This window comes from Sebastes umbrosus, chromosome 4 (assembly GCF_015220745.1).
Source record: "Sebastes umbrosus isolate fSebUmb1 chromosome 4, fSebUmb1.pri, whole genome shotgun sequence".
NCBI classification, from domain to species: Eukaryota; Metazoa; Chordata; class Actinopteri; order Perciformes; family Sebastidae; genus Sebastes; species Sebastes umbrosus.
In genome coordinates, this window is record NC_051272.1 from 8,437,916 (window position 1) to 8,460,092 (window position 22,177).

The window sequence follows — 22,177 nt, forward strand, 5'->3', positions numbered from 1 at the left end:
AATAAGAGAAGAAAGATGGATGTTTGCAGGTTGTGATGGTGACAAGCTGGTGTTTTACTGAATGTGTTTTCAGGCTGCAGTCTTCTTATCTATCTCAGGATTAACTAATGATTGTGTGCTGGATTTGGGAAGCTACAATTAACAGTGAGTGAGTGTTTTTACATGCACAGAATATTATCCTGCAGCATTTTTTTTTTTTATCAGACATGGAACTTGAAATGTAAGTACGACTTGAAATGCATCCTTAACTGTGTTCATTAATCTAGAGGCCTTTAACAGCAACAATGAAAAAATTTGAATGGATTAACGCCGAGGTCGAGACGATGTCATCCAGACTGCAGAGCCACGATTTCACCCACAGCTATGAAAGACCAGCCCGTTCTCAGTCCCAGGGCGTAAAGTACCTACACATTATCAAAAAAGCTTGAAACTCTCTGACTGCACAGGGAACAACGTAACTCTTCCTACAATAGATTATATAACTTAAGATATATTTTCAGTGTATTTTTTCTCAGTCCTCAGGGCGGTAGTTTACCTCCAAACCATTTAAAGAGTGGGTCCATTATTTTTGAGTTTTTGGAAGTTTTTATATCATTCTGTATCTTCCCAGTGCTGTTCCTTATGTATTCAAACATTAACATTTTGGTCAAAGTACGTATGTGTTGAAAATTCTATTTTCCCAAGTCCTCCTAAAAACTTTTTTCCCACGTGACCTGACGTAGGTTTCTGCATGATGACGCTGCTACATATACAGTATATATACATCCTTATAGTATTAACGTTACATACAGTAACTTAGATGGCGGTCGGCATGCTCCCAGTTTGGAGAAGCAGACAGGGGAGTACCGGCAGGAAGCTGAGCAACATACTGCTGCGGACGCCAACTTTATTCAGCTCCGAAAGTCACACAATAACACGAACAAACTAACCGATCGATGCAGCGGTAGACCAGAAACTCCTGTGTTCTGCGAAGTAAAATTACTGTTTTTGTGAATGTAGTCTGGTGGCTTTGAAGAGGGCAATATAATACGACAGCCGCTTTAACCTCGCTGTCAGACAGCCCTTTCCTGTTCCCCTATCGCTCTCTTCAAAGCCACCAGACTTCATTCACAAAAACAGTAATTTTAACTGGCAGAACACAGGAGTATACAATCAACCCCACTTCAAAAACATCCAAACTAACCCTTTCAGTTGTTTCAAACTTAGCACAGCTAACGTTGACTCAGCTAGTGCTAGCGTTCACATTGATCAGCTTAACCTACGTTTGAATCAAACAGAACAGAATGTGGATGGACCCTTGTTATGTTTGGAATAAACAGCATGAGCAGCAAAAAGACATCATGGAAGAGCGCCACCTACAGATACTCAAACCCAACTAGCTACGGTTTGATTGACGGGTGATCTCGGGGGGGGAATGAAGGCTGAGTGGCATTCATGGAGTCAGAATATCCTTTTTGATTGTCACTTACAGTTTGATGACAGCAGCCCAGTACAGAAGCAGTGGTTTTTACCACAGGTAGAACTGCTGGTTTAACACGGTCAGTAGTGTTCAGTCACGTCTGGCCCTTACAGGTGTGCACGTCTACCTGCTGGTGGCAGTCGCGGCAGTGCACGGCGCAGCACCAGTGGAACTTGCACTCGCACTTGGTGGTCCGGCTGACCCGCGACGTGTCGTAGCCTCGACCGCAGCACATCACCTCGCAGCCGTCCACGCCGCGAGACGTCCGGTTACAGACCCGCCCTCCCGTCCCCGTCGACCCTGCAGAGAGAGAGAGAGAGAGAGAGAGAGAAGGTCAGGGAGGATTTAAGGGTTTTATCTGTTCTGTCTTTATAATAATTTATCTATAATCATTGACCTGCTAAAAACCTCAAAATCAAATGTGTAGGGGCATCTCAAAAACTCAAACCCAATGTTATTTTCTTTTTATCTAATAGTGTCACCAGCGGCATCACGGTCTGGTTTGTGAACGCTACCCAGGCTGAGAGGAAATCGCTGCAGCGAGTCATAAAAATTGGAGAAAGAATCATTGGCTCTAATCTCCCCCTCCATGGACACGATATACACCCAGCGCTGCAGGAGGAGGGCACAGAGCATCCTGAGGGACAGACACCACCCAGCTCACCCTCTGTTCAGGTGGAGGGAATCAGGACACAACCTGAGGCACCACAGGCCAGAGAGCATCTCCACTCACAGAGCACCTCTGCTTTCACAACAGCTTCTTCCCAGCTACAATCAGACTGGTGGCAAAGGACGTTAAAGAGGGACACAAATACCCCACACCTCACCTCACCTCCATACCATTACTGACACACAGCACACCTGAACTGAATGGACTGTAATGCTGTGCAACATGCTGCCTTCCACTGTGGAATTATATATTAATTATTTCTTTTTTTAAATATTTTTGAGAGTGGTCATGGAGCATATATATATATACTGTATATTTGTATTCTGGGGTATCGTTCCTATGCAGAGGGTAGTTTAGTTTATTTATTGACTACACAGAGCGTTTTGTATTTTAATAATTTATTTATTTATTGTGTTGAGTTGAATGTGCTAATTATTTTGTACTATAATTACCTTGTGCCTTTTCTACCTTTTTTTTCCTTTCTTAAATTTGACTCGGTGTAAACTGCTCAGAGTTCCAATGTACTTAGGTGCAAATTGCAAATATAACTCTTGAATCTTGAATCTTGAGTGTTGAGTTGATTTCCAGTTTGAGGTGTTTAACGATGAGGCGGCTAATGTAGATCTTTACAGGTGCCACAGCAGCTGCTGGCGTGGATATAATTTAGGCACTGCCCCTAAAATTTGGCAAATTATTATAAATAAATGCTAGTTAATAAATTCAAACTTTGCCATACTGCTTTTTTTTTGTGTTTTTTTTAAAACAACTTATTTCATTCCAGAAGTCAAATAAAAGTCCTTATTTATCCAAAAGAAAAAGTCGTTAAACGGTCACGCACAAATCAATGGTAAAAAAATATATATGAATGCTCTGAAGATGGTATAGAGAACCATTAAACCTTTTCTTCCTAAACATGGTGCCCCCACTAAAGTTTGAGATCAGAGGAACTTAAATGCTTCTTGAATCATTTCCTGCAGCAGCAGCAGGATATTTAACTTCCCACTGAATGAACATCACATTTATTCACTAAATGCAAAAAACACATTTCAGAAGTTTCCTTCCAAAATGAGATTTACTGGTGGAGCCGTTCCGACACCCACACGGACAATTACTCCAGGCTGCAAAAGGTGAGAAGCATCCTGGGAAATTTACTCAGGATTTAAGACATAAGTTCGCTCCAACGTGGAATGAGGATGTGACTTGGGCGGTACGTAAAAACCACAACGTGGCCAATCGGAATATTTCTATTGGTTATCGGGAGCCAATGGGAGCGCAGCATAATGCTGGCGGTGCAGTAGAGATGAGACAGAGGAGGGGGAGAGGAAGATGAAGGAGAGATGAGAGATTGATGATAGGAGCCGTCAGCCTGCACTCCCACTCTTCATCAGCTGTTCATTTTACAGGAGACATCCAGCGCTGACACACACACACACACACACACACACACACACACACACACACTGATAGTGTTCACTGTCTCCTAAATCTCCAGCCGCCCACACACACACACACACACACTGTATCTACAGTATGTTTTCAGGTGTGTATCTGCGCTGAGCTACACCTTCAAGAGTCAATCATTTATTACCACATCAACCTCCTCAATACAGCAACAATACAATAAATACAGAAGTGCACCCAGATGGCTCATGTCCTTATAGTGACAAGTTAAAGTGCTTGTTGATGCAACCAGTGAAGCATTTAGGATGCAGATTACTTCAGCATAACAGGTGCTATTGTGGAAGCGAGATCTTAAAAGGTAACTTTGGTATTTTTCAATCTGGACCTGATTTCGTGTGACTAATGGGGACAACACTTTTTTGAAATCAGTCCAGTATTGAAGGAGAGTGCTGCAGACGCCAGCCGCTTAACGGGCTGAAAATAGGATCCAGGTTGAAAAATGCAGCAGTTATCCTTTAATACTGCAGAGTAGTGATGTGTGGATCGGCTCCGACGTTATCCGAATCTGCGTGTACGCATAAATCCTCCGCCAGAATGAGTTATTTACTCCAATTTAGAGACCCGCACCCCGCAAAGACATTTCACTCCCCCTCTACCAGTCCCTGTAGGCTTTTTAAATGATGTACAGTATTGATGTATGAGTGTTTTCTTTAATGATTATAGAGGCTGCTTTCAGTAACAGTAAATTGTAGTAATGTCACTGCAGTAAATATCGTGGGATATTTAAGCAGCAAAACTAAAAACTAAGGCCTCAACTATTAATAACGATTAATCTGCCGACTGTTTTCTAGATTAATGGATTAATCATTTTGTCTATAAAATATATCAGGAAATAGTGAAAGATGTCCATCCCAGTTTCTCAAAGTCCAAGGTGATGTCTTTAAATGTCTTGATTTGTTGGTCCAAAACCCAAAGATATTCAGTTTAATGTTATATAAAAACAGAAATGCTATTTTTGCATGTGAAATTACTTTAACGATTAAACAACTATCAAAATAGTTGGCGATTATTTTTCAATCGATCAACTAATCGATTAGTCGTTGCAGGTCTACTGAAAACTGGAGTTGCAAACAGAAATAAACTTTTAGCTTCTGAAATAATCATGAATCTCTTAATGAGGACGCACGCCTGACCAACTAGAATTAGCTAATAGTTTAGTTCTGTTTATGACGTTTCAAGATATTAAATACGAGCAACATCGCGGCAAGCTGAGAACGTCTGCTGATAATCTTTAGATCATAACAACATCAGAATCTCATGTTTTTTATCTAAAGATCATGACAAGACAGTTTTGGTTATCATGTCCAGATAATTATTCTTTTATCACAAGAAATCAAAGCTTGTTATGTCGAGTTAAACTACAATAAAACACCTTTCAGACAAATAGTGACTCTTTATATTATATCATAAACAACACTGACATGATCCTGGAGGCCAGAGGCCGCCCTTATCTCTGTGTGATTATAATTATGACGTGTCATTGTTTTGATGAGCGACCCCCGGGCTGGCAAAAAGCCAATTTATTAAAAGCCGAGAAAAAAGTAAATAAGATAAATAGTTTGGATTCTACAGAGCCCGGCGTGTGCCGCTGCGGAGAAGAAAAACTCATTACTGCTGTTGAATTATTAAACTGTGTTGTCACATTAATAATTCATGGGCACAAATTATCAGAACGCAACATTAAACAATAACATTTGTTTAGGGGGCGTCGAGGATAACAACATTTTTCAACAGGCAAAATGTGATCGTTAAGATGATTATTTGACGCCCGTAAACATGTGTTCATATTGTTTAGTTATTTGAGAACATTAGTTATTCAACTGTGCACACTCATGTTGTTTTGTTTTTTCCCTCTTTTACTGTAGGATTCAATTATTATCGTGAATATTACAGTGAACGTATCGATTTCCATTGCATTGATTCAGATGCATTGATTGCTGATTTCTGTGGTGTTTTAGATGACAGCTGTTCGGTACGACGGAGTATAAGGGCCACATTGAGGAAAAATAAATAAATCTGAGATTTTGAGAATAAAGTCATAACATTACGAGAATAAAGTCATAGGTTTACGAGGGAAAAAGTCGTAATATTATGAGAATAAAGTCAGAATATTATAATGTTTACGTGTTATTTTAGAGGGGAAATAGAGCAGCGTGTGTGAAAATGAGGAACGTGGAGCATCTTGGGAAGTTATACTTTAGTTTAGGTTTCACAAATAACAAAATACTTCATCTTTTGGCACATCAGCACCACATTATCATAAGTATCAGGACCATGAAATGATTGTGCAAGAAACTGCGTTTGTTCCGAAGAAAGAATCACACAGACCTGATGGGGAAATTGCCTCTTTAGTGGAGGAGGAAATTACTTTTTTTTCTCGTAAAGTTATGACTTCATTCTCATAATATTACAACTTTTTTTCTGGTAAAGATTTTTTAATATGTCCGAAACCTTAGTATGGAACCAATAGTGCGCGAATTGCATACTATTTCAGGTGAAATATTACAGTATGGAAACACTGGACGCCGGCATCGACACAAAGGTGTACCGCTCTGTAACGTGGATAACGCTTCAATTTAAGTGTGAGATTTAACTTTGCTATAGGCGTAATATATTTTTAAAATTAGTTCAGACTTCATGATTCTCACAAATCATTTGTTTGGTCACATGAGGCTGGTAAGGGTTACCGTGGTTACGCGTCTGCAACCGGCAAGGAGGCTCTCAGGAAGTGACGTGGTAATTACAGTTCAGTGCGTCACAAAAAGATCCATACTACTGTTTACTCACACAAAAGTATGTTCTAAAAACGTGATTAAACGTCTGAGCCGTTGAGCCAGCGGAGGACTGTTACTATCTGTTACTGTCTGACTGTGAAGCAGCAGCAGCAGAAGTGTGACTGAAGAAGAACATGTGTGTGTTCAGCTGACTCCTCCTGTATAAATAAAGGTTTAGAAAAAATGATGCGCTGGCTTCAAGTACCATCTCGAACATTGTTCTGGAATTTGCTCATGTTTACATTCTGCTTTGCTCTCTCTCTCTCTCTCTCTCTGTGTGTGTCTCTGCACCATTCCCTCGCCAGGTAATATGTCTGGGCATGACTTGAAGCACCCCCCCCCCAACCCCTCTCCACCCCCGCCCGTCATCCGCCGGTATGCCGCCCTGCGAGGGATGACATCATGGCCGTAGTCTTCCTCATAGCCTTCGCTCACTCTCCCTGCGTCTGCTTATTGAATTAAGATGAGGGGGCGCCGAGAGATGAGTTTAGCACCTGAGCCTCGCCGGGGCCGAGGGAAATTGATTTCACACTTTAAGGAGGCACAGAGGGGCCGTCTCGCTATCTCTGTGTGTGTGTGTGTGTGTGTGTGTGTGTGTGTGTGTGTGTATATATATATGTGTGTGTGTGTGTGTGTGTGTGTGTGTTATTCAGAATGATTGAGGGTGAGTTTGCATGTCTTTGAGAGGTTTTTCAGTGTGTGTGACGGGAGAGAGACGTGAATAACTCAAAGTGTATGTTTCAAAAAATGATTGCGCTTCATGTTTGGGTGTCTAAAAGAGAGAGAGAGGCTGTTTCAGTGTACAGTACAGTGAGTTTACATGCCTGTCTCTCTCTCTGTGTGTCCCAGAGGACTCGGTCTTTAGAGAGGCAGCGAGTTAAGTTCTCATGAGAGGCCCATGGCGAACACTGTGTGTGTGTGTGTGTGTGTGTGTGTGTTACCTCACCCTGCTTACATGTACACACCACAGAAAGCCTTCATGTCTGCTGTGAAGCCTCTACTCGTCCTCTAAAGGGGGCCCTGAGACCTCCAGGGGTCCATCAGGAGGTTAACACGATTTCAGTAGGATTTAGAGATTCAGACTGTCAGTAGAGAGGATGAAGCTAATGATCGCAAATTATTTTGTCAGTTAAATGATTAATTGCTCGGTCTATAAAATTCCCGAAAATAGAAAACGAATGCCCATCTAAAACAGCTTAAGGCAAGTTAGACTTAAGACTTTTTTAATGCCACTAAAGACCAACTTTACAATAACCAAAACTGAAGAAAAAAGTGACGTCAATTACTTTGGGTTAGGGACAATTTTGCTTAATGTTGCATAAACTTAGTATTGACTTGTCTTAGATTGTCAGGTTAGACTAATCAAATTAAGCCTGCTCTGTTGCATAAATATTAAGACTGATTTCATTTTAGGCAGGAAAGCTAGCTAACTATTTCAAGTGTTTATCCATTACGTATAGCTAACTTTAAAACTGGGCATACACTGTACGGTTTTAGCTTGTTTCTGGCCTGAATTTGGAGCCGAACGACTCACTTTAGAGTCGGACCGAATGTCAGCTTCGTCGGGCGTCGTTTGACGTGCAGTGTACGGGGGGGACCGAGGACCCATTAACTCCTACCAACCGGCCATCAGAAATTTTGGTTGGCCGTCCACGAGGCTCTCGCACAGTTGAAGCAGAGCCACGAGCCGATTCCCCAACATCAGTCAATCAGGGCGTAGCTATCAAGATATCAAAGTATAATAGATATAGTAGAACGTGTCTAGCTTACCTCCAAGTCTCTCTGCAAAATGGACAAGACATACTGTCCACGTCTTCCTAGCCACCTGCCAGTCCATATACACTAGCGCCTCTTTGTTTTTTAGACGTATCAACTAGGGATGCTAATTTTGAAAAGAAAAATGTAACCGATAACCAACCCTCGTTAACTGATTATCCACCGTTAACCGACAAGATTAGAGGGTCGCATGCAGCGGTGCGCCAGCTGCAGTGTAGGAGCACAACAGACAACCGAGTCCCCAGTTCACCCGTCCAAGAGGGTTATTGTAGCAGCCACTGTGCTGCGTGTGGTGTCGCTTCAGAATTTAAGTTGATTGAAACTACTAAATAACGCACTTTTTTTCTGCATTGTATTCCTCCAGCAGACAGGTTGTATCAGCGGGTGTAAAGTGTCTTGATCTTCCGTCGCTATGTGTCGCTGTTGCATCCGCTATTATTCTCTTATGTGAAGTAAAGTACGACTTTAACGAAAATAAATTATGAAAATAGTTACAGATTAATTTTCTGTCTATCTACTAATCGACTGTTTCAACTCACGAGTTTATCAATGTCTTACATTAAAGTAAAACATTCCACAAATTGAATTATTCTTCAGCTAATAGACCCGGCGTAGGTAACTTCAGCGGGCGTCCTGGTGGTCTAATGGTTATATATCTATCCAGCTAGGGATCTTTGCTGCATGTTGTAACCCTCTCCCTCTCTCTCCATATTTCCTGTCTGTACCTAAACTGTCACAACCCAAAAGATACACATAACTAAAATATATAGAAATAAAACACCTGAGCAGCCGAAAGCTCCCAAAGATCAAGAATTAACTTCCAGACTCAAAGACTAGAAAACGCTCTCGTAGCTTTTATCTCCAGACATGAAACATGAAACAGTTCTGCGCTCTAAATTAAAACCATGCGTCAGGTTAAACAGCAGGTTAAAGTTAAGACTCTTTTAAGGTCATAAAACTCTCTCAGCACCTAAAAAAACCATGACGGTGCCTGATAACTTATACTGCACACACGGAGTACATGACACCGTCCCATGACAGACAAATCCCAGGTTTGATTCGCTGCAACATCCAACATTTCCTTTGACTCCTAAGTGTCCTTGAGCAAGAAAAATAACGCTACGTGCAGCAAAGTGCAAGACAAAGTGTTTAACCATCACTTCAACTTCAAAAACACCCCGTTTTGTTTCAGGTTGCACCATGAAATCAAAGAAAATAGGACATTGTTTAAGCATTTAATGCAGACTTTCTCTCATCAACCTGCACTTTCAACTGCATTTCCAAGCAGACTTTGAAAAGAAAACATAAAAAAATAAAAGCATAAATATTTTTTGAGTGAGGGTAATCTACTCTCTTTGGTGAGCTGCCCAAATTTAATATAGTTTCTGTGGTTCAACGTCACCAGAGTTGACGGAAATTCATGCCGTCTCCTTTTTTTTTTCCGGTAACGATATATTAGAGCTAAAAGAAAACTGAAATTAAATTAGATTTTCAGTTTAGTTTTTCTTAAAAGGGACTGTATGTAAGTTTTTACATGTATAAATGTTTTCTAATCGTGTGAACAGGTTGTAACCTAACCTAAAAAATGATACCTTCCGCGACTTTCTGGGTTTCCTCTATCAGCCTGTAGACTGCTTTTAATGGGAAGAATGTGGGTCGTTTTTTCCGGGAAAATCTAACGGATGTGAAGTCATGCGCGCTCGTGAGTGCCTTTATTTTTAGCTCCTCTACAGGGCTAACAGTGTGCAATGATAGCTAATGTTTGGTTAGAAATGGAGTCCGCTAACGCCAACAAATGACCAGCCCCCACCACAACTCAGATTCCACACAAACTCCACGGTAGAACAAAAAAAACAACAAAGTAAAAATCTAGTGAAGCCCGTCTTGCAAAACAGGAATGTGATGTCGGGGGGAAAACTAGGATCAACATCGGCCGGGCCGTCGATTCATGGTGGGACCTTTGTTTGGTAAGCTAAAATTACTGCCAAGCATGTGAAATATATAGTAATATTGTGGTTTTAGCTGTCAATCACGTTTAGTCTCGTGTCTGTTGCCTCACTGTTTTGACCAATGCTCGCTCGCATCTATGTAGTGCGAGCACAAGCGCGAGCAACAGGACGCTGACTGTCGTTGACTTAACGGCCACAGGTGTCGCTGTTAACAAGCAATTTCTGATTCCTATATATAGCCCCTTTTAAAGGATATTGTTTTTATTTAGTTTCAGTTTACTAACAATATTTTTCACTGCTTATTTTTGTTTTAGTTTACGATAATAACCCTGGGAAGGAGAAGTCTTCGACACTTTGACACACTGTAAACTAGGGCTGCCCCCTCTTAGTCGATTAGTTGAAAATAAGATTTCTTTTGTCGCTTCAGTAGTTTTTTATGCTTTTTTCTTGTTGGATGACTTATTTCGAAGAAACTTTCTGAGCATATCTCTGGTAAACAAAGATTTAAAGCGGTGCTTTTGTGCGATTCTTTGTGGAGAATCGCAGTTTTACAGAATAAAACGAATCGATTAGTCATATATTAATCGTATGAGGGCTAGACGACTAAGAATTTCTTTGGTCGAGGACAGCGCTACTGTAAACTATTGTATTGTGTTGTGTGATCCAACCTGCCCCTGAAATATGCCTCTCTCTGCTGTCCAATCGTGCCCTCAGGCGTGTGTGTGTGTGTGTGTGTGTGTTTCCAGGTGATTTATAGTGATCTGTGGTGCTCTAAGGTTTCAGCCCACAGAAGTGTGTAATGGGTCTTAAACTGGCCGACACCCGATCGCCACGGATCATCTGCTGCCTGACAGGCATCCACCTCGTCTGAAACACACACACACACACACTTCTCTTACTCTCACACAGTTTTCAAACACAAACATTTTCCTTCTCACACTCACCGTCCTGTTCACACTCAAACACACTCAGTCAGATATATTTAACTGCTTATCTGTGTTGACACGGCAGCATCTGGGCTCCGATATTTGACTTTCTTCTGGCCTTACAAATGAAACCTCAGGTTGGGTTTCCTGTTTCATTTAATCAGTCAACAGAAAAAATAACCCTACTGAATTATCCTCAGAGAGATCACAATCTGATGTTTAATTCTTAGCAAGAACGTGCAGCCCTCAAGCTGTAACGATTCTGTCACTCCTGATGAGAGACTGTAAGACAGCGTGAAGGGCAGGCTGACACTGGAGCTGCAGAGTCACGTCAAGATCGACTTTCTCTACTCAGGAGTTTAATCACTTTCAAATACAGGAAGCTATCAAAAACATCAGGAAGAACCAGACGATTACGATCCAGTTGTTGAACAGCTGCTGGAATTTTGATTGACACAAACACAGCTCAACCAAAAAAGGATAATATTTTCACAGTAGCTTCCTAAACTCTGCAGAACACAGAAAGCCCAGACTGTAGCAGGAATGCTGTCAATACAAGCTGAACCCACTGCCTCCGTGATTACTATGCAAAACATATTCATCATTTAGAGAAATCTGCTGATATGAATCCCTGTTTACACACTAGAAACATGACAGCACGCCATTCAATGTGAACTGAACCTAAAAAGACATGCTGGCACCGACCAGAAATGTTCAATTTTATGCAAACATGCTCTGACGTACAGGAGTAACAACCAATTACTTCAAGTCCCCTCGAATTATGAATAACTGGCCAACCTGTGCTGAGTATGTAAAACACCAGCTACACTCTGAACTACCAACTTCAGGCTCCCACTGAACCGATATGGTACAAGACAAACACTGGAAGATGATTAAAAAAAACATATTGGAACCAGTTCTGTTACTGAAAGCAAGAGTAGACATTTGACAGGTTTGAGACGCCGACAACATTTAACCTGCTGGAGATTTTGTTAGTGCATTCGTGATCAAGCATAACCCTCACACCCCTCCTCTCCTTTAAAGGGATAGTTCGGGGTGTTTTGTAGTGGGGTTGTATGAGGTACTTATCCATAATCAAAGTATTACCTACAGTAGACGACGGTCAGGATTACCAGCACGGAAGCAAAGCAACGTACTGCTGTGGGTAGGGGGTAGCAGCTAAACGTATTTTAGACACCTAAAAAAACAGTTTAAGTGTACGCTATATTTTGAATATTTTCAAAGCTTTACCTCGCCGTCAGACAGCCCTCAAGGCACCGGTAGACCAGCAACTCCTGTGTTCTGTTAGGTAAAATTACTGTTTTTTTCAACGGAGTCTGGTGGCTTTGAAGAGAGCATAGACAACGGCTTCAGTTCCCTGTCGGAAAGGGCTGTGAAAATACTCTAAATATAGCGTATTCTTAAACTGATTTTGTTTTTTTTAGGTGGCTAGATTACGTTTTGCTGCTGCCCCCCGTCCACAGCAGTACATTGCTTTGCTCCCGTGCTGGTACTCCTGACCGTCGTCTACTGTAGGATGGATAAGTAGCTCATAACACCTTTACAAAGAGAACAAAAGCCACTTAAGATCTCAGAAGTTAAAACGAGATAAATTTGAATGGAAATTGAAAAAAAATTGTATGGGGCTTGGTTACGTAAAAGCATTTGAAGAGCATTTAAATTATAAATATTTCAACATGTAGTTTGGACCTACTTAAAATAACTTTTCAACCAAATGTTGCCTGACTAGCTTACTGTAAAGTTGAGTGCATCTAAAGTTACAACTGTACTCAGTGACTGTCTCTGTTCTGTGAAGGTCGGGGGGAGTGTCTGACCTGACTCGTGGTCCCGTATGCAGTAGTCCGGCGAGTCCTCGAAGTACACCAGGTCATTCTTGCTGGGTCGTTTGAAGTGTGCGTGCGCGGCGGTGAACCCAGTGCCGTACTGGTTGACGGCCACCTGAACGGCGCCGTTGTACCTCTTGCGAAGGTGGTCGCCGGTGCGTCTGAAGTCGGCCATGGCGAGCCAGCAGGTGCGGACGCTGCATGACCCGCTGACGCCGTGACATTTACACTCCAGAGTCATGAAGCGCCTCACCGCCTGGCGAGGAGAGAACAGGAGGTAAGTTTCAGATAAGATTGTTATTATATTATACATTATACAGTATATATTAAACTGTAGTGAGGAACTGTAACATAAAATAGACCAAAAGGAACAACAGCAGTCACTCATGCTGACTATATAATGAAAATTAGGGCCGTTATTAACGATTATTTTCATTGTCGATAAATCTGTTGATTATTTTCTGGATTGATTTATTAGTTGTTTGGTCTATAAAATGTCAGAAAATGGTGAAAAAATGACGATCAGTGTTTCTCAAAGCCCAAGATGACGTCCTCAAATGTCTTGTTTTGTCCACAACTCAAAAATATTCAGTTTACTGTCATAGAGGAGGAAAGAAACCAGAAAATATTCACATTTAAGAAGCTGGAATCAGAGAATTTTGACTTTTGCCCGACTAACAAAATCGTTGACGAAAAATGAAAAATGTAATATAGTGGCTTAGTTTTTTGTATAAAGATTGGTTTATAAGGGTGATACCAATACTTAATATTTAAATCTGACCTTTTTATTACCAAATTTCCAGTGTTTCTCCCAGAATCCAATCAGGATGTACATCTTTAAATCTGTCATCTCCCAGCCTGGTTAAGAGTTGAATTATGTTAGGTGAGAAGACGTAATATTTAACATTTTTATTATTCTGTAATAACAACACATCTGCAAAGAATGTGTTGTTTAGAAATAAAGACTGCAGATTAATTTTTTATTTGTGCTCTAAAGAGTGAATATTTTGGGTTCTAACAGCTCTTGAACTGCACACGTACGTACAGTATGTATACGGATTGGAGAGAGTTTTAAATTAATATTAATGTAAATGAGACTAAAGGATTTCTCTTTTTTCCCTCCCAATATGCAGATTTAAAGATACATTTGACGATGACATCTGAAGATCATCTGCAGGTAAGAATACATTTTGAATACAGAAAAAGCAACTGATTGTTTCAAGGGTTTTCATACTTTTGTTTTCTACTTTTGTGTCTGTTTTAGGTTCTAGCAAAAATCCTACAGTCGTTAAACTATTGGAAAACATACTGCCGTACTTTTAACCTTTTTTTTCCCTGTGAACATTCTTGTACAACTCAGGATTTTAACAGTTAATAATCAGCAATAAAAGCAATAAAATCTCCAAAACAAATTTGGTCGATTGAATCCTTTAAAGGTGCAGTGTGTAGGATCTGGCAGCATCTAGCTGTGAGGTTGCAGATTGCCACCAAGTGAAACTTCTGCCGTGTGCCAAGCGTGTAGGAAAACTACGGTGGCCGACGCAAAAATGTGAATGTCCCTCTCTAGAGCTGGTGTTTGGTTTGTACGTTCTGGGCTACTGTAGAAACATGGCGGCCAGCTCCATGAAGAGGACCCGCTCCCTATGTAGATATAAACGGCTCATTCTAAGGTAGCGAAAACACAACGATTCTTATTTTCAAACATACTTATTAATATTATATCCCCCTCAACGTTACACACTGTTCCTTTAAGTAATTCCTACAGATGATCAGTGCCTCCTCACCTTCCTGCCGGCTCGGTTGTTGTGCAAGTTCATGAGCGCCCGGGCGTCCCTCTCCTTCCTCTCCTTGGCGTCCACAAAGCCCTGGCTGAAGCGCATGGCGTGCTCCACGTGGTCACTGCAGCCGCCCCAGTCAAAAGAGCCCTTGGCGTCCTGCGACGAGCCCTTCTTTGTGGGATCGCAGGAGCAGGAGTCCAGCTCGCCTTGGCTGCAGGCGCGCGCCAACGTGTAGACCACGCCGGCCGAGGAGATGGCGTACATGAAGGCGACCTCGCGGCTGCCTGGAGGGGGAGAGGATGAAACGTCTTAAAGAAGGAAGCACACATCTGGTACAAAAGGCAAGTCTACTCTAGATTTTCATGTCATGTGTCGTTTCATGCTAATTTAATCTAGTCCAAGTCAGAGCTCGAGTCTTGAGTTTTGGCAGAAGACAAACTCTAGTCCAAGTCTCAAGTGTAAAAACACAGATCGGCACCAGAGCCATGCTGCTAGCGTGGCTAAAAAATACAGAGCTACACACAATATTCTTTGTCCAAATACTGAAAGTTCAGGATAAAATCAAAGATACGCTTCTCTACATCATTGAACTCCACTGATGTGAGATGCAAATCAAACACAAGAGTTTGATCTTTTTTTTTTATCTGTTATAGATCTGGCATTTCCCAATACAGGCTGGCTGACAACAGCAACATTAATCTGTGATGACAAACAGAGAGAACCTTCAACATGTTTGGCCACCGCCACTGCTGCTACCTGTATGACCCGTGTTTGTTGTTGCCTGCTGGAAGCTTTTATTTCCTGTGAGGCATGACATAAAAACGCTTCATCTACCTCCAAGATGGATAAACAGCGAACGTTTACCAGCAATACCCTGACGGGGAAATCTTATCTCCCTTCACATGTAACTGATGAGAGATCTGAGAGAGATCAAAGGCTGAGGCAGAGAAAGTGTGTCTAACCTCTGCTACAACATCATGACATGCAAGTGGATTTATGATGATGTTTAGAGCTGCAACTAATGATTATTGATTTTCATTGGCGATAAAGGGATCTTTCTTTAATTCATAAATTGTTTTAGCTATACAAAAAAAAAGATGTTGAAACTCAAGGTATCGTATCAGCACTAGTATTAAAAAAAACACAACACACACATATACAGTGATCTCAGTGTCCAGTCCAGCAACTAAGTTGAGCGTGTCTAACGAGGTTAATGAGGAGAACGCTGAGAGAACACGACACCACAGAGGAAAAAACTCCTGTGTAATTGTTTGAAATTAGCCCACTGACATTGACAATAAGGAGCTTCTGACGGGGCCTCGATGTGCCGTGATAATGCTGTGTGACACGGCCGGGGCCCGGCTGGGAGGTCCGAATACCACACGGCTGATTAGAGGCCCCCGGACATGAAACGGACTAAGTCGAAGGATCCGCCTCGCGGGTTAAATCTCAGGGCATGGGAGAGGAACATCAGACCGCCGCGTCCTGATGATCCTCCACCGGCAATAAAAAAAAGATTATGACTTGTTATAACACGTCCTCACAGGAGATACAGACCGACTCTCTCGCTGCTGAGACGCACAGTGACGCGTCTGATTTGATGGGATGCTTCTGTCCAGATCTGTCACAGGCTTAATACTCGTTAATCATTTTAAATCCTTGACGCTACTAACTCATTACTGCCTGGGAGGAGTCATTTGTCACACTCTTCATAACATTTATTTTCCACTACACCCTGTGTCTTCTCCTGACTTTGAAAAAAACCTAAATAAATCAAGTGTCTTCTTCTGCAAGTGATCAGAGAAGATAAACAGTGCTAATGACCCAACGTGGATCTTGAAAGTGGTGGGATTACTGTTATTTGGAAAAAAGTCTAAATGTCCACCATTTCTCATCTGAACGAGCTGAGTGGAGAGTGATCAGCTAACTGAGACGGTAGCTGAAGTGGATCTAACGTAAACATCATTATGATGAATCTGAATCAGACTGATACGAATATAAACTTTTTTTAAATTAGTTATTGATGCCACTGACACTGAAATAATCAAGTGTGTAAACCTGCAACTAATTATTGTCATTATCTAAAAAAATATGTGGATTATTTTTTTTTCATTTATAAAATAATGAAAAATGACCCTGACAGTTTCCCAAAGTGCGACCAACAATCCAAAACCTAAAAGACATTAAATACAAATAAAGAAACATTCAAGGAGTTGGAACCGGCAAGTGTTTTTAATGGTATTTCAGCTCACCGAATTGCGTATGAATGACACGGTAATTTGTAAGTAATTTTGCGTGCAATAATAACGCCTTCGTTGCTTTCGGCGTGTCATGTGTACGCCATGTAGTCTACTGACTGCAATGCAAACGCATCCGTGTGTATATGCTACGCTCAGAGCTAGTGACGTAGAATAAATCGTGGTGGGATGGGAGGTGGATAGGTCCAACAAACACAGGACTTTTAACCAGGAGACCGATGTGTTATTATGTTGACGTGATGTTTGTGACGTGTTTTCCGTACTTATGTTACATTGTTTTATGTATGTATTTTACTTAGTTTAAGTACTTATTTTAAGCTCAACCATGTTTTTTACTAAACCTAACTGAGTGGTTTTGTTGCCTAAACCTAACTGCGACTGTCTCACGGTAACAACCTGGCATTAAATGACACGCAAAGAGACTAAAATGCGTTATCATGTCCTTAAAATGTTGTGCTATTTAAACATCTTCCAAGAGATCATGTTGGGTATTTATAGTTTTGCTTGATAAATGTCTTGCTTGCACGATAAATCAATTATCAAAACTGTTGCAGATTCTGATAAATCAGGTAAATAATAATTAAAAAAAATTAAAGAAAGAAATGATATAGTACTTTATATAGTAAAATATATATAGTACAAGCTTTGATAGTTCGACTGCAACTGCAAATCTGTTTCCTTTGTTTCAGATGAGCGCTCTTCAACTGCAGCTGCTATTAAATCTGACAATATCCCATCTGTAATATCTATAATCTATAATATCTGACAAGTCAGTTTAGCATTTAATAAAAATGAATCCAGTATTTCACTGGACGTTTAACCAAATAGAGAAATACTGTATGTTTTGCTTGATGTACTATTATGAGATACAAATACTTCAAAAGTGTTGCACTCGGTGGCTATTCTGCTCAAAATTAGTAACATAAGTCACAATTGTGGAACATAACTAAGAAGAACAAAAGATAAAAAAGGATTCTTCCATTGGTAAATCTTTTCTGCATTCCAGAAGTCATAATATTACTACAACACTAAGTACTGAGTCGCATGTTAGCCCCCAACACAAGAACAGACTGACGGAGAAACCAGTCGGCTGCACTGACGACGTGATAAATGTACAATTGTAAAGTGAGACGAGTGCTGGAATGCGATCCAACCTCTGTGGAGAAAAAAAAAAGAAGAACATATCTGCAAGGGAACTATCAGTTTCCCAGAAAGCCTCAGTGTTGCTGTAAATCAATACTTTGAAAAACCAACCGATTGTTTAGATTTGTCAGTGTTAAGTTTAAAAGGCAACAAGTTTGTTACTGCAAACAGATCGGTGGGCTGTAACACGCATGGTCACGCAGGGATTCAATTCCAAAAAGGTGCCAGCAGCCCACAATGACCTGGAAACACAAACCAGCAGATACTGTTGCAGGAAATCCAGTCACTGACTTTCTACTCTTAGTCGTGCAGCGTTTAAGGCACCTGACGGCCCCTGAAGTCATCAGATCAGGAATATGATGCTTTATGTACGTACTGAAGGGGTGCAGGAGTGAGCATAATAAAGCTAAAATTATACTGATAGATACTGATTATACTGATGCGATAATCACATGTTAAGAATAGAGCTGTCCTCAACCAAAGAAAGTCTTAAGGCTGGCCCGCACTAAACGATTTTTCAAATCTTAACAGATGTTGAAGATGTGAGAGACGCCACACATAACGACATGTTATGTTCAATTTAACAGTTTTGTTCCTATAGTGTGTGGAGAGCAATTATTTGGCCAAAACAGCACATCATACACTAACAGATTCATTCATGAACAACAAGAGGCCCGACTCAGAAATATCGCAAAAACTCAAACATGACAGTAGAGTAAACAAACATGGCAGACGACGGGCAGGAAGAATTAGCGATGAGAGTCTTTACTTTGTACTGAAATTCACAAAGGATGAATGGATAAAGTCATGGAGACACAGTAAATAAACACTTGTGTTGTTGCCACAAATCAACAAGTTGCTCCTCCATTTCGGAGCTCCATCTTACTACTACTTTATGCTTCACGTTTAGCATTAGCTCATGCATTAGCCACGGCCGCCATGACGGCAGTGGTTGTCCTTCCTTCTTCAGTCAGCTTGGTTCTCAGTTTGTTATCGTTCTTTCCCACGTGACTGAGTCATCGGCTGTCCTCGGGGTTCACCACACACAACAGGATATCCAACCGTAAATATTGAACATGTTTAATATTTACGCAGCCAGGATGGACTTCCGAGCGATTCTCGTGTAGTGTGTACCCAGCGTTAGTCGACTAATCGATTAGTTGATTTAATCAACAGATCTGTAAACTGAGTTTTTCCACGAAGAATCTCACAAAAGCACCACTTTAAATCTTGTGTTTACCAGAATTGCACTCATAAGTTTCTTGGAAATAAGTCATTCAGCATGAAAAAAGCATAACAAATTACAAATCAACTAAAGAAATCAAAATGGGCGATTAGTCGACTAATCGACTAGGAAGTGGCAGCCCTAGTTAAGAAGTTATGCTCATGACACTGAGCCAAATGATTGTTAGTGTTTTCCTACAACAACATCTTATAATCTTCAAATAAAGCTTCAGTTTTGACAAAATTTTATCATACATTTAGAGATGAATTTTCCAACAATAAGACTAGATGAGCGACAAGAACGGATCATTTTATAGACTTAATTTACTGTAACTTTCATCTGATGTCTTCAGACGTAATTCATGGATACATGAGGCAGGTATTTAAGATGGACATGAAGTAAACTATAACAGCTTACAGGAAAAATAAATCTTGGATGATGTGAATCCCTATTTAAATCCCTCCAACCTGTTTAAACGTTTATTTCTCTCTAGCCTGTCCCACTGAGGCTCAGTGATTTGCTCAAGGACACTTCAGCAGGCAGGACATGGAGGTTCAATTTCAGATCCTCTAGATTAACAACACAACAGTCTCTCCCTGCAGCCCAAAATTTTCCATAATAATTATTTTTTTTAATTTGACTTTTTTAGGCTAAAGTAATTTAAGTGTCGTCCTCCACTCACTGCGTAGCAGCAGGCGTCCAAACAGGTTGTGGTCCCTGGCTGTGGTGTTGCAGTTCCAGCGGTGGTTGCGGAATTGGTGCTGGCACTCGGAGATCCAGTCCTTCATCCCGGCCCCGATGGCCTGCATCACTTTGGGGTGCTGGCGGCACAGCTGGCGCTGCTTGTTCACCAGACCGGGGATGTTGTCGCACATCACCTGGGAGCCCAGGGTGCCCATGTACCTGCACAGCAGAGGAGCAGACAGATGAGAGAGCCAGAACAGTACATTGTGGAAGGGAAAGGTGTAAAATGAAAAAAAAAAATTGTGCAAAAACATCTGGACAGAGGGATGAAAGACTAGTAAAAAAAAATGTGGACACTGAGTTCTCTCAATTATCTAAAAGACAGTTGAACCTTTTCCATCAACACAAGTGCAAATAACTCTATATGTGTGCACATCCAGGTATAGCTGCAGGATAGAAGAGACATTAATTAAAGCTTTGTAGGGAAGTCAGACAGTTTATTTCTGCAGAAATAGAAAAGGAGAGAACAAGATAATGAAATAAAGCAAGTGTCTTTCTTGAGCAACTTGTGTTGAAATCACTCCCGAACAAGTCCACACTCCCATGTACCTGCAGAACAAGGTGATGAAAGACGTGCAGGGAATTTGAACACTTGCAGGCTGCATGCAGGGATTTCCCCTCAACCATTAAAGAAAAGAGACCAGAACAGCAAGAGGAAAATGAAATTAAGGGAAAATTATCTGTCAAAACAGCCTCTCAGTATCACCGACGGTGTCAAGTTTGGACTTTTGGAAACAGAACCTTTGCCAGAAAGCGAAAGACAGCAAATAAAGAGAAATTAAATTATATCAAATCACTTTATCCTGTAAACTTATCTGTCAAAATATTCAGTCTTCAACTTCAGTATTTGAAAAAAAAAAAAATGTTATGAAAACCATTTTAGTAACTCAATCTCTCACTCAATTAAGACATTTAGACCTACATATTTAAAAAAGATATATATAATCAAACAGAGGAGGGAAACAATTATGGAGATGATTACACACAAATCACAAATTTACTGAAGACAGATTCATTAGTTAAAACGTGCACAGTAAAACAAGTTTGCTTTTGCAATTGCATTTAAATGAAGATGTAAAAACACAATGCTCTGTACGTACCACCAGGATGCATCGACCTCGGCCGTCAGCCAGCAGATTGCTACAGATAAATAAAAACATATTCCACTTGGCAATAAGTTCATATTAACCAAACTTCGGTCCTTTATGGATCTGGACGGAGCATTTCCTCAGGTGAAAGAAAAACTATTAAGAGAACTTGTTGAATCTCAAAAAAAATCAAGCTTGGATTAAAGAATATATCATCACAGGACAGTCGGAGGAGGAGGACGGAGACGGAGACGCAGGTTTGCGCGTAAAAGCCATGACCGGCTCGGGTTGTGCGCGGTGGCCAAAGAGCTTCTGAGGAGGAGGGAAAAAAAAAAAAAAAAAAGTAAAGAGCGACTGTCTGATAGTCCAGCAAATATTTTCAGTGGCGATGATGAGCTATCAGGTTTAAATTGCTTTACACAAAGGGGTGGGCAGAGTCCCGTCTCAGGAATGAGGTGAAGAAATGAGATGTCTGAGAGTATCTGTTCAGGCTGGTTTGACACCAGACAGGTTTGGCCCGCGTCCAGACCTGGAGCTCTGCAGCTCGGAGATGAGATGTGGTCCACCAGGCTGATGGGCTCTTCACTCAGACTGCACCGACGCGTTCAGGGACGGAGAGGAGGGGTGGTGGTGGTGGTGGGAGGGGGGGGGGGGGAGGATTCATCCAGCACACTCAGACAATGTCAGTCAGCAGAAAAGCGCACAAACCAGCTTAGATGGTGACAGAATGGAGCAGATAATAGAGATAGATCGGGGGTTTTTGTGGTGCATGGAAATCCGGGAAAAATGACTTTTACGCATGAATTATGTCCTGGGTTCCATATATTTTGCGCACAAGACTTTTAAAGGGACTGTTTGTAACTTTCAGAAATGCTTGTTAACAGCGACACCTTTGGCCGTTAAAGGGACTGTTTGTAACTTTTTACACGTATAAATCTACCGGGTCGGGATCCCATGCGCTCGCGTGTGGCTGGAGTCTGTTCTCCGCTGCCTGCTTGCCTTCACTCACACACCGCGCGCGTTCTCGCTGTCTCGCTCCACCTCTACACGTGCATGCGCGCACACTACACACTGCAGAAGAC

General features: G+C 41.2%; 1 protein-coding gene across 1 annotated transcript; it reads right to left on the reverse strand.

The window, feature by feature from the left end:
- Window positions 1-105: 105 nt before the first annotated feature.
- Window positions 106-21,644, reverse strand: wnt2 (wingless-type MMTV integration site family member 2). The gene is made up of 5 exons (XM_037767151.1): window positions 21,108-21,644; window positions 19,946-20,166; window positions 14,644-14,921; window positions 12,851-13,115; window positions 106-1,759 (listed from the first exon to the last, which is right to left on the reverse strand). Exons 1-5 carry the CDS (start codon window positions 21,188-21,190, stop codon window positions 1,554-1,556), a joined length of 1,053 nt encoding a protein of 350 aa, XP_037623079.1. The 5' UTR covers window positions 21,191-21,644; the 3' UTR covers window positions 106-1,553.
- Between the last annotated feature and the right edge of the window lie 533 nt (window positions 21,645-22,177).

Coding starts and splice junctions, on each gene's coding strand:
- wnt2 (XM_037767151.1), bottom strand. CDS start 21,190: ATGAACTTATTGCCAAGTGGAATATGTTTTTATTTATCTGTAGCAATC. Junction 14,922..19,945: donor TGGACGCCTGCTGCTACGCA/GTGAGTGGAGGA, acceptor CTCCCCCTCCAG/GCAGCCGCGAGGTCGCCTTC. Junction 1,760..12,850: donor CATACGGGACCACGAGTCAG/GTCAGACACTCC, acceptor CTCTCTCTGCAG/GGTCGACGGGGACGGGAGGG.